The 13,911-nt window shown below is 38.6% G+C and overlaps 1 protein-coding gene across 1 annotated transcript in view; it reads left to right on the forward strand.

Moving 5' to 3' along the window:
• The window catches only part of CLIC4 (chloride intracellular channel 4), a 53,418-nt gene that overhangs the window by 21,728 nt on the left and 17,779 nt on the right, over positions 1-13,911 (forward strand). The window contains exons 2-3 of the mRNA XM_077837979.1: positions 4,832-4,941; positions 13,420-13,545. Of these exons, the coding sequence (XP_077694105.1) occupies positions 4,832-4,941; positions 13,420-13,545 (236 nt within the window). The remainder of the gene's footprint in view (positions 1-4,831; positions 4,942-13,419; positions 13,546-13,911) is intronic.

Below are 13,911 nucleotides of genomic sequence, written 5' to 3' on the forward strand. Positions count from 1 at the left end.
CTTTGGCCAAACATGCTACGTGAAACAGGTTCTTTACTAGTTGAGGGAAGATTGAGACCCTCTGCATAAAGTGAAGAGGAAGGACTATTACCAGCTTTTCAATGAATTGAGAATAGTTCTAGACCCTTGGAATCTTGAACGTACTGGGCAAAATAAATCTTGAAAGGGAGACTGCTGTAAGTAAAAACTAGCCCAAATGCTGTGGTGCTCGGTAAAGTGTAACATGTTCGATCCTGGAACTCCTTTGCGTTATTGACATGGTAAGACTTGGGTAGACCAGGTATACTTTTTTGCACCAGTATAACTACAGCTATGTGTAAAGTCTACCATGGCATGCATCCACAGTAGAGGTTTGCCCCGTTGGAACTGCATTTATGAAGCTATATTTGTGCAAAAGCCCTCAGTAGCAATAATGCATAAGACATGAATTTAACTGCCAAGGTAATAGCATGTGTTAGAGATCCCTCTATCCATAAAGAAGCACTCTCATCTGAAACTGGCTACGTAGTGAGTGCTGATCCTGGTGGCACAATCCATTCTCACCAGTATGTTATGATATAGGAACATCTATATATAACTTTATTACTGAAGGTCATTTGATAGTGTTGGACAATTTTTACATGTACACAGTAGAATAGCTCTGTGGATTTGTCTAGTATTTTGGCATAGTTTGGTTATATGGGCCTTCTGCTTAGTTTATTCTTCTCCTACCAAAGGGGCGTGGGAAATCAAACAGTTAAACTAGTGCAATGGGACCTACAGGAACGAATACTTTTAAATGAAAATGTTAGTGGTGAGAAGCTAGTTTGTAGTATTCTCTGACCAAAGTATACTGTTCATTCCCTTAGGAGTTGCTCCTTGCTGATTACTGTCGTGGGATGGGGTGAGCTGTTTACAGAGACTTTTCATGTTTCAGTATCATAGCCGTTACATTCCCACTGGCATACAGTAAAATTTAGTATCTCCAGTGTACTGAATACTTTACTTTGAGCTATACTAAGGAGGCACAATCTGCAATTCTTTAGCCTGGGTTTTGTCTTTCTCTTCCTTGAAATCTTACATGATGATGGTAAAAAGGTGACTAAAACAGTCTTCTGTCCCTTCTGTAGCAAATAATTCAAAAGAATGGGGCAGCCTGACAAAAGGGATATTTTTGGTAACAAGACTAGTGTTTGAGGAGAAATGCTGAGAAAAAGGGGTTGTTGAAGTTTAGTATCATTACGAAGCTCTGATGATGGAGTCCTAGTACAAGCTTTGCAGTTAAGGCAATAGCTATGTCTCCATTATAAACCAGATTTGTGACTCCTTTCTAGCTTTGTGTGTGTTTAAAATAAAATCAATTAACTCCACCTGAAATTTCTAGTGGCTGCCTTCCAGAAGCTCCTGTGGTACTTCTGATTTTTAAAACTGTCTCATAAGTATTTTACTAGTTGCAGAATGTTCTGACTCTTTTGCAACATCCTGTCTGAAAAGTGACTTGGTCTGCAGATTCCAAACTCTGTTTGTTCAAGTGTCCTTATTTGGGGGCTTGTGCCTCTGAGGAGTTTTGGAATGTTTGAATGATTACTGGTACTTCTGCAGTTGTTTACTGACTTGTGAACTCTCTGAACTTCATGCAGTCTGCAGGCTGAGAGTGATGCGGGCATTGAGTTTTACAGGATCAGAACCACTGAGTCCAAGAATCACTCTGTTTCTGTAGAGCAGAAGTGCTGCAGCTTGTCGGGACCTGGTGGGTCTTTTGGGTACCAGTTCCTACAGCATATTTGCATCTTTAGTGTTCATAAGAGTTCCCAGAGTGAGGATGCTTTTCTAAGCTTATAAACCTCATTGAAGTGGATCTGTATGAAGAAACTCTGCCCAGGACAATTACTGAATATTACAGTAGCACAGCTTTTTGCAAAACTTCCATCTGCTTCTCAACTCAGGTGACTAATCTGACGAAATGGAGGAAAGTCCCTGGGGAGGAGTTTCTACTGTAGCGTGTTCCCAGATGGCAGATACACTATGATCAATACCGAGTGTTAAAAATCATGAGTTAGGCCCCTCAAAATCATGAGATTAGTTTATCGTGAGGTTTTAAAAAAACATTTTGTTTTCAGTTGCTTTCTAGTCTCTGAGCCTTTAGACATTTTCACATTTTCAAGCTTGTCTACAGAACCATGAGGGCTAGAAACTTACATTTCAAAATAAAAACTGAGATTCTTGTATAGTAATTAGTCCAGGAGCTGGGACTTCAAGCAAAACTCCAAATCTAGCTGGACTTGTGATAGTCATGAATTGGCAACAGTTCAATGATCTTTTATTTTTATTAGATGACTTCTATGGAGGTAGGTAGGATAAAACTTTTTCAAACTTAAAAACTGAATCCTTCTAATGGTCAACTTTAGATGTACTTCTATTTCTTACCTTAAAAATAAAGGAATTTAATGACCATAAAGCCCTAAGATTGATGAAACCTTAAGATTGCTTCTAGACTTCTTTAATACTTAGGCCTTTTTTTTTCTTGAACTACTGGTCAAGTGTTCTAATTACCTGACTTTTCAATGTTTAACTACAAAGTTCAAAGGTTTTAATAGATTTACCATGATGTCACTTATAACTGCAGATAGTGAATCTTGCTTTTCATCAAAAGATCCACAATATAATTGAGATACAAAGTCACTAGTTGCAATTGGCTGACTGCAGTACTTCTCACTCGATGAGGGGTAGCAGAAATGCGGTAGAACATTATTATAGCAATTTTCCCCAAAAGAAGGGAAATAAATGGAAAGATCCACAAAGAATGATCTGTTGGAATGTTGCTATCAAAAGGTGTGTTCATGTGAAGAAGTTTAGTTGCCACTTAATGTTAAAAAGCTCATGATTCATCTAATACTTGAAAGATGAGCTATTTTTATGTACATCAAAACTGTTTAAAAATATCCATAAACAGTCATTGAAGGAAATGAGAAGCAAATGGGTTACTCAGCTTTGCAAGTATGCAAAACCTCAGTATAATTCACATCTCTACTAAAATGCCAGTCCTGCCTTTGTTGCAAAGAATCATTGTACAAAGGTCACAACAAATGACTAATAAAAAGCAACTTGGCAACAAACAAAACAGATTCAGGCATCCAAGTTGATGCTCCCAAGGGAGGCATGCACTTCACACCTCTCCTTAATTATCCCTCACTGCTGATTTCCTTTGAGTCATTGGGAGCACAACAAACCAGTGCCTGGGCAAGAGCTAATAGTTTAAGAGTTATTAGCTGTAGCTTTTCCCATGGTTGGCACCTTATTTAGGATGGAGATGTGTGTGGCCAGTGTGTCTGTCATGCTCCTTTTAATGCTCACCACCGTCTTACAGTGTAAATGTATTTATATTATTATTACCTGAATGTATTTATAAGTCACATCACCAGCACATGGGAGAGTAGGGGTTTGCATGGTGCTGCCAGATGGGAGGGAGAGTAGAAAGTCTTCTATACTCTTGAGATTAAAATGCATATATTGCAATTCTCCTCCCTGCCCTATTTGTTCCTCACTGTGACTTCTTGGGATGAGGGGATTCAACGTCAATGGCTCATACAGTTCTCACCCCCCCCACCCCCCGCCCCCTTTGGGGAAGTCAGTTGCGGTTCCATTTGTTCTGATGGTTTTGTGAGATGAACATCTGTCCTTTGGGAATGGGACACAGACTTCCCCCACCCCCAACTTGGTTTTATGCAGGTGGCTGAACAGCCATCCGGTGATAACTTTCAATCACTACCAGTCTGTGTTGGATTCAAACCAAAACCTTATATTTGAGACAGCCTTCCACATGGAAACAGACTCCTAAAGCAACTCCCTTATCTTCAATGTATATTTCTACCATGGCTCCTGTGAGAAATTAACTCACCGAGGTTAGTTGTTTAGAGGGGAAGTTGGGAAGCACAATATATCATTTTGATGGTATGGCTTATCCCTCTATTCCCATCCTTCATATGTTGCTTATCTTAGATGGTAAGCTCTTTGGAACAGGAATTTTGCCTTACCTGGGTGGACAGCATCTAACACTCTGTAGGATATTCTTAAATACAAATAATACTTTGGCGTGTACATTCAACCCCCAGTGTAGCCAATCTGGAAGTTCTACCACTAGCCACTTAAGTGCAATAGGATTGATAGAGCTTCCTGCCACAGAGGGTTAAAGGATAAAATGAAAGACAGATGTCTAATAGAAATATTTTTAATAAAGCTTTTAAATCTGTTTTTCATGCACTATACTAAGGATGGTAAACGCAACAATTCTGGAAATATTAATTTAAAGCATGCTGAGGAATCCCCTCCGTTGGGTATTGTATGGTAATATCTGAGGATATCCCTCCGGGTACTTGAGCAGGACTTTTGAACAGTCAAAGGACTGCTCCCAGAGAATCCTTCGCAGTCTTTACTCTGAGCCCAGTGTTTGTCAGGATGAGACTCTGGGAGTTGTTAATGGTGCATAATACAGATGCTCCCCAACTTACGCAATCATTCCCTTCTAGAAAGCCTTGCGTAACGCAAATTTTGCGTAAGTCGGAAACATTAAATAAAAATTTCCGCAACTCAAAAATCCTATTTCTGGCTTATGGAGCTTTTTCCATAAGTGTGAATTAGTGTAAGTCAGGTCTTGCGTAACCTGGGGAGCATCTGTACCGGCATGGTGCAGGCAGGATGAGTAAAACTTAGTCATAGACCTTACTACTGAGTCTCTGCTTTTATTTCAGGAGCTTCCAGTAATGGGAGGGGTGTGTGTGTGAGAGACACTGAATGAATGGATTGTGCAGCTACTGCTACCCTTTGATATTAATGACCTGTTTCTCTTTCACAGGCTGGCAGTGATGGTGAAAGCATAGGAAACTGTCCCTTTTCACAGAGACTTTTCATGATTTTGTGGCTCAAGGGAGTAGTGTTTAGTGTCACAACGGTTGACTTGAAGAGGTAAGAAACATTGTTTCTCTGCCAAATGTACAGTAGCTTCATTTCTCAATCTGATGTGTGTTGTGTAGGTCTAAGGCTTCCAGATTTTACTTAGTACATCTTATTTCAAACATGACTGACTTCTTGCACCAATTACTGTGCCATGGGTATATTCTTTAAAGCACTTATGGTCGAATACTAATTTGGCGGTGTCTGTCACTGCACGATGGTTGCAAGATCTTGCCTGATTTGAGTTCTCACATCTGTTTACATTATTGAAAGCCAGCTTTAATGTCCAATGATGGCTTCTGCAAAGCTAACTCATGGGAAGACATGTTAATGGATGCTGCCTTAACTGATAACTGAACAAGTAACATAGGACACTGACTTAAACAAGAACTATAGATAACTAGCTCATAATCCATACACAGTTTGAGAAGCTGATTCAGCTTCTTTCAGTTTTGAACAAATTCCTATATTTACTTACCTTTTTGAGATGTGGAGATTGCTCTCAAGGCCTCAGTTACTCTTATCTTTCCTGTTTTTTATTTTTAATGTGCTATGCTTGCTTGATCATTTATCTGGAAAACTTTTGCCATGCACAGAGGCTTAGATGATCAGTGCTTCATTAACAGAACAACCATATTCCTGTGTGAGACACTGAATTGTATCTATATGACTAAATTGTCACACATGACACAAAAAATGTAGCACTTGTCAAATTTTCAGCAAAGTTTCCTTTTTTTTTTTTTTGCAGCTTCATCGAGTCGAGTTAATATCTTTAATGCCCTGAACCTCAAAGGCATTGTCCTTTTTAATATGAGTGGCTCAACACAATTCTGGTTAGAGTGAGACAAACGGGACAGTAACCTAGAATCAAATATTGTATCCGTGAGCTAGGAGAGAAATATACACTTGCTTCCCAAAGGCCATCTGTAGTGTATGCCATAAATAGGATACAAAATAAAGTATATTCTGTCACACAGATCACTTTATATATTCCTGGCTCTTATTAACAAGGGGTGAATGGAGTGTATCTTAGTGGGAATTATATGACCCAATGTGGTTATAGCTTCCTTAGCTTTCCAGCATACCTGAAAATTTATATTGCATGACAGTGAAAGTTGGAAAGCCTTTCTGTACCACACCACACAGAAAATCACTCAGTATAATTAAAAAATATTTTGTCACAAGGCACACACCCTTAATATTTCCTAGAACAGATGAGTTTTTTCCAATCCAGTTTCTTTAAAGAACACACTAATAAGTTGGTCTCTTACAATTAGCCATTGAAAGTGAATATTGTATTGCAGGATAATAAATATGCAGGACATTCAGTAATGACAGATTATGAAAATCTATAATTCAGAAAAGAACCCAGCATGGAATGGCCCTTGCATTTGGATTGTGTCTGGTTTTTAATGATGTACTCTTACTGCATAACTTAGTAGTTTACATATGGTCTTGTACAAATAAGAATTGCTTCATAATTCATTGCAAAGGAATTTTGCCAAATGAAGAATCGTTGGATGGATCCTAAAGATCATCTGACCTACAGGCAAACTACCCATGAGTTTGTTGGGTAATTGCAGATTGTGGGACGCAACTCTTAGAATCCTCCTTTTCAGATCTCTAAGATAAGCCCTGCTATCATCACATAATAAAAACAAAGATGGCATTTTCACAAACTTACATTGGTAGAAGGAACACTTTCCCAATAAGAGAATGAGTAGAAATCCAATGTAATATAGTCTGCTCTTATTTAGCACTTTACAAATATCAGGTCTGTATCAACCTATGCCCATTTGTAAATGGAGAAACGGTAGTGCAGAAATGAAATGATTAGCTCAATGGACATGCAGAACCGTATGGTGACAGAGCTGGAAACAAAACCAGGTATCCTGATTTCCCAGGCCTTGACTCTGCCCACTGTGTTACCTAATGTTAAGTTCAGTAGAGTGTTGTTTTAGTGTGTGGTACGAAGTAAGTTTTTTTAATAAAACTAATCTGGGTTGAAAACAAATGTTTATCAATTTGGCTAACTTTGAAGTGGCAGAAGAAAGGAAAGCCTATAGCATTCTAGACTTTAATATTACTTACAAACTTAATTTTTCCTATTGGGAGTAAAGAACATAATGTATTGTGTTTGCCTAAGAGTAAAACCAAAGAAGTATGTGGATATTGCAGTCAGAGCTTTTTTAAAAAGTCTAGCAAAAGGAGGCCAGCATGAGACATCCTGAACTCTATTTCTAATAACAAACTAGTTGATTTAGCTTTTGTTGATATTGCTAGCATTGGAACAGAAACCTTTTAGCACCACAGATTGAGGTTAACTCCATACTGGTAATCCAGTGTAGCTATTCACTGTTCCTTCATACAGCCATGAAACAGGACACATTTAAAAGAAAAGTCTTTGACATGCCTGCATTTGTAGCAATGTTATAAAGTTCTTTGGGCTGGATAAGATTTCCTTGTAAACATTGGTGTTGCTTCCAACTCACATAAACTACATGTACTGAACCTTCCATTTAACTGTGTGGCTTGTAGACCCTCCAAAACAGGCTTCTACAGGGTTTTAGCTCTGGGCTCTCACTGCTGTTATTGATTGCGTACTTTAAAAACCCAGTGCAACTTCTGGAAAAAAAAAATTAGAGGACCATGTTAATAGACCCATTATGTATTTATAAGCATCAGAAGTATCTGGGTCACTTCTTCTCATGTCAGACACGTAATTAGAAATGCAAAAGATTTCTGTTCAGATTGCATTGTTTCTGTATACCCTTCGCATCTGGGCATTAATGGAAAGAAATTTCAGGTTTAACTTAATTTAAACCTCTTGCAGTCATCCTCTCTCCATCCTAATAAGTCTTTCCTTCTAGTTCTCTAGGTTTTGATTTAGGGGAAAAAATGCAAAGTAGATTCAAAACTGAGAAATAGAACTAGAGAAAACCAGCTGGGATTTTGTTTTGTACTTGACCTTATAGTGATGGATGTGTGCTCTGTGATAGAGGGACACATCTGCAGTCACTACAAGTAATTAAAATCTTGAATAGTGGTGGGATATCAAGTGAATCTTTGTTTAAAAAAAAAAGTTCAAAATAAGGCTAACATTTTGCTGTTAACTTGTTGATCAATGTGCCTGGATTACCAGTGCCTAGCAGTAGTGCTGCTTGGCACATAAGAGTAGTTGAATGTTTTGATTAAATTGGAGCCTTATTTACATGTAGGTTTTCTACCATTTACCAAGAGAAGAACGGGTGCTGGCATTTGTCCCCATATTCATAATAGTGCCATTAGGAATGGCTTCCAGGAATACAGTATTCAATGAGTATCATATGCTCTTTTATACTTTTTTCCCCCCAAGTTTAACATGCTGTACATATTCTTAAGCTTCACTTTCCAAACTTCGCTACTCCTGTTTTGTCCCGTTATGGACAGCCACAAACTTGTGAAAGTTAGGTGCTGAGAACTTTTCACTCATTAATTTATCTCACTAACTTAGAAATTGTGGGTATACTTGCAAACCATCCTCTTGCTTGACAGTACAATACAATTCGTATACAATAGCAGGCCTAGTTTGCATTAACTAACTTTTGACACTATAAGGTCAGTGTTTGGCCTTAAATGAAAGATCTAAGGGAGCTCTAATTCAATTCTGTAGTTGTCTTAGCAGGTCATGGTTTGGTACAAAAGTTCACAAATAAGTAACTTTGGGATACACCAGAAGAACTGAGTCTTATTTGATTTACTTTTTATGATGTGTATTTTCCTTTCCTAAATTGTGTTAAATATAGTAATGTGCAAACAAAAGAATATTTTGCAGTTCTCAGTTCAACTATTAGTTACTAGGGGCACGAGAAAATATGCACACAGACTGAATTAAATGAGACATACCAGCATTTCAGTAAGACCAAATGTTTCTTGCTTCTATGCAGTCAAAGACAGAGGCTCTATTCTTTCCCTTTTCAGTAACAACTTTTTATGTGCAGAAATTTAACTTGTTCTAATGACTGGAGCAGTGTAAAAACTGTTAACCTTGTAATAAAATTCAAGGCAAGTGTGTGTTCAATTTAATTTAGAAATCCTGTTTGGAAGCATTAGTTTACACCTTTTGAGATTCTATTTTTAGACTATTCTTCAAATTTATAAAATTGACACCCAATCCATAACTAACCTCCACCCCTAAACATTCAAGGACTGCCCATACATAAAATCACGTCTTCAATAGCCTGTGTAAGGTGGAGGAAAGTTTTCTATTTACCAATGTATTTATCCAGTGATTCTTGGAGATTTTGCTTCAGCATGTATCAGATAAACACCACTCAATCATGCTAACCCACTGCCTCGGCTTTTACTACGCTATTCAACTTTAAGAGCTTGTGTACACACAGAGTTGTTCCTGATCAACTCCGTGTGTGGACAGTTATTCTGAAGCAAGAGGTCTGGAATAAAAGAGTCTACACTTGGACATGATTAGGAGCAGCTTTTGTGCTTTAAATTTACACCCTACCATAGTCCATGTTAACCATCGAGTTCAGACAAGATTACTTTCCTAAAATATGGTAAATATCCAGACTAGATTTCAGTTGTTGTCACCAGATAATTAAATGGGCAAATTGCTGTTAATAAGGGCCTGTCTACGCTGTGCCTTAGTCTGCACCAGCTGGGGTTTAAATTCTAATTGGCCCATGCTAGTGCGTGCTAAAAGTTTGCTTATGTGCATTAATGTAGTCCTGTTCCAAAAACATGGGCCAGTTAGTGTGCAACACACTGGTGCTCGTTAGATGTTGCATCCTAGCTGTTTGCAGAGTAAGGCACCATGTAGACAAGCCCTAACATAGATCTGAGCTGTAAACTTCGTATAGCCCACACTTGCAAATCAAAGTAGATATCTATATGGTGACTTTTTAGAAGCTCAGTGACAGAGACAAGAATTGTTTAAAGATTTCTGTTGCAGCCCCTAGGGCCTAGGCACAATATATACTAAAACTTTCATTCTAATTTTCATATAAGGGCTAATACTAGGCCACTTTGCTATCCAGTCAAGTCATTTATAACCAAATTCTGTTTTCTGTAATTTCTGGGATATAGCTTTTAAAGCACACCATTGGCCTCTTACCCTGAACTTCAAAGGAGTGAAGACAGGCCATGTGGCCTGAGAAGATTCTGATAAGCTCTTTTAAGGACATGCCACTGCATTCATAGGGTAACTCTACCTTGCAGCTGGGAAGGTGCTTCCCAGCTCAGGTAGGCAGACATGCTATCTCTCCTCAAGCGAGTGCAGTAAAAGCAGTGTAGCCAGGTATAGCATAGGCAGCAGCACCAGCTACTTGCCGGAATACAAACTTGCCTAGAACACCAGATACGTACTTGTTCAGCTGGTTTGAGCCACTGCCCAGCTACGCTGCTCTCTTAAGCATGCTAGTTCGAGCAGAGCTGGTACATGTCTGTCTGCCCAAGCAGGGAAACATGCTGTCAGCTGCAGTGTAGATGTACCCATAGATAATCAAATAGCATTTGAGATTGTGGCTTTGAGGTTATGGCTTGTAGTTCTAAGATAAGTATGATCTAATGGTTAGCATAGCAAACTGTGGGTCATAACTCCTGCATTCTGTTCCTGGCTGTGTACTTACTGGACCTTAAACTCTGTGCCTGTTACCTCATTTTCAAAATGGAAGGAGGCAAACATCACAGCATTTGAGGTTTTGTTTGTAAATTGCTTTGAGATCCTTGGGTGAAATGTGCTGTGTTGACCCAATATTCTATACTGCACAGGTGTCTATACAGTATTCCACATGCTTTGTTTTCATATGTGCATTTTATTTAAGGACACAGTGCAGCTAATAAATTACTTTAATGTCATTTGAAATCATGTGGAAACCTTCCCTTTTGATATTTCATTAGTGTGAAGTCTTGTCTGTTTCTCAAATTAAACCTTCTCCTTGATAGCATTATTGCAAGTGGTTTTGGCTGCATTTATTTATCTAGTCAATGTGCAAAATTGGAAGGGAGCCAGGATGGCTTCCTGCAGTTGTTGCGGGTGTACAGAGCTGTATTTTAATACAAAGTTAAGGTATGAATTGACTCGCAGAGCCCTCTGGCATAAAACAGTGGGTGGAAAGGACAAATAGGAATGGCACTCTGCAATGAGTGAGAACTACTTCGGAAAATTAAAATTGCCACATTTGCCTCAATATCTGACTTCTACCATCTTCACTAAAATGCCACCAGAGTAAAAGTGGGTGTTTAATCTTAACACTGAGGTGCCTGAGTACTGACAGTACAGAGTGAAGTCTCTGGTTTAGTTTTGCATGTAATTTCAGCTGCATGTAATTCATAGGTATGCTTGTAGCATAAGTACAAATGATCCTGTGTACATCTGCCAAAGCCTTAGAGCCTTTTTATGGCTATTGCTACTTCCTTTGTTAAAGGGTTTGTGTTGTAGCCAGGGAATGAAATCTAGCATATCTTGTTTAAATTCTGTAGGAATTTACACTGTCTGATTGCTGCAGTACTAACTGGCATACCTATAGTTACTTGATTAACTAAATTTAAAGATGTTATCCACACACCCCTGTGCTTTTCCACACGAGTTGGAAACAATCTTCCTTAAACTTACTGCTGTTAGCATAGTTTCGCTGATTAGTGTGGACAAGGGTTTTGGTTTGAGAATCATGTTATCAATTACACCCTAAAATAGAGCATGAAAATAACCTCAAATTCCTATTTATGCTTGCCAGAGAAAACTGTTCTTGACCATAAAGAATCACTGGCTTCAGTCCAGGATTTAACTTCCGCTATAAGACTGATGAAAAGTTGACACATAGTATTGTAATTCCTGTTTGAGTTAAGACTGTCACACTAACATGGAAGTATTGCATTCCATGGGGGTTTCTTATAGGAGAGAATTTAAAGGGAGCTATTTTTAGATGAGACTGGATTCAGAGCCTGCATCCTTTATTCCTATCCCGTGCCTGAACTTCTCAACTTCTGCACTCGAACATTAAATGTCCCTCTGCTTCCCTATGTCTGATGCTACAAATGAAATAGCAGATGTGCAAACACACCTTGTGTTGAAAGGAATAAATTACGCGAGTCAGAATGAATGTGAGTGGACGGATGCACGTGTAGCTGGCACACAGCTTTTTAGATGTGTGCCTGCAATGTCGCATGCTGTCACCTCTACACCACTACCAACTAAGGGAAAAGGAGCAGCCGTCAAGTGCCCATAAAATAAACTAGCTAGGCTTGATAAATACAGCGTGAGAGACATTGTGGGTAGACATCCCGGAAAGCAAGAGGTGTCACCAAATCTCTTTATAAAAAGACTTGATGCCTCCTTGCTCATCTCTGTAGAATCTAAGTACTTATGACTGTGCCAGTCAGTGATATCCTCCTCTTCCCACCCCAAGTCCATGGTTCTTGCCAGGAAAATCTTACTTTCCTCAATATTTACTTAGAGAAAAAAAAATAGCCTCCTATTCTTAGATTGTTACTAGGGCACACTTTTCTCCTTACTGCTTGTTGTTTTTTTTTTGTTGGCAAAGAATGGCATGCGTGGTGTTTTAATTTATTTCTGGTTTAATTTATATCCATTAGGAAAAATTTGGATGTGGAGAGGTAGAGGTATTAGGGATGCAGACAGGTTCCATGCAGGTTGCTCTATGTACCAACATACATTGGGGGTAAAACAGACCTGACGGTGAGGAAAGAAGTTACAATCCTGAACATCTCAAAATAACTATATACAGTAGAACCTCTGAGTTAAACACCAGAGTTACCAACTGACCAGTAAACCACACACCTCATTTGGAACCGGAAGTATGCAATCAGGCAGCAGCAGAGACCCCAAACAAACAAAACAAAACTGCAAATGCAAGACAGTACTGTATGAAACATAAACTGCTAAAAATATAAAGGGAAAGTTTTTTAAAATTTTTTTGATAAAGGTAAGGAAACTCTGTGCTTGTTTTAGTTAAATTAGAATGGTTAAAAGCAGCATTTTTCTTCCGCGTAGTAAAGTTTCAAAGCTGTATTAAATCAATGTTCTGTTGTAAACTTTTGAAAACACAACCAAAACATTTTGTTTAGAGTTACGAACATTTCAGAATTAAAACAACCTCCATTCCTGAGGTGTTCATAACTCTGAGGTTCTACTGTATTCTACTATTCCTATAAAGGAGATCTGAAAACAGCTAATTAAGAATTAAAGCAAACTATGAAATACCACAAATACACTGAGATTAAAAACTTTACTAGTGTAGTTGTCATGAAATTGCAAGGCATTGAACTCCCTTTCATATGCTGTTGCTTACTGAAAACACAGTTTCACCACTGATGCTCGTGTTAACTCTTGGAGGGGCAGAGCTGGCATGCAGAGATTGGCCTCAGACAGTACCTCTATAATCAGAGGTAGCATTGATAGCTGGGATCATGGTTGTACTGTGCTCACTTGTTCCTTTTAAAATTGTTTTGTATCACATTTGCATTGCACCATAGGAAACCAGCAGACCTACAGAACTTGGCTCCAGGGACTCATCCACCCTTTATTACCTACAATAGTGAGGTGAAAACAGATGTGAACAAGATTGAAGAGTTCCTTGAAGATGTCTTGTGTCCACCCAAGTAAGTATTGTGTGGAAAATGTATTTGGAAACAGGTTATTTGGTAACAGTAGCATGGGTGTCTGGCCTCAGGTTTGTTGGTGTTGCTTTGTTTAAATTCCTGTTTATGGAGAAGCTTCCTGCAATAAATAGTGCAAGTATTATTGCTAACCAAGGTTAAGATGCTTTCCATATCAACAAACTAATGTGGATTGAGGCCTTAAATATTTCATCCAGAAGCCACATATTTTATAAATACCCATTTGTTTAGGAAGAAATCAACGTGGAAATAGACTAGAGGTTATCTGTAATCAAGGGTTACCATTTTGTACATGCATGTTGGAGCCTGAATATTTTTCATTTTTGGTGGTTGAGGGTGGGGCTGTGA

The sequence above is a fragment of the Eretmochelys imbricata genome, chromosome 19, assembly GCF_965152235.1.
Source record: "Eretmochelys imbricata isolate rEreImb1 chromosome 19, rEreImb1.hap1, whole genome shotgun sequence".
Lineage (NCBI taxonomy): Eukaryota > Metazoa > Chordata > Testudines > Cheloniidae > Eretmochelys > Eretmochelys imbricata.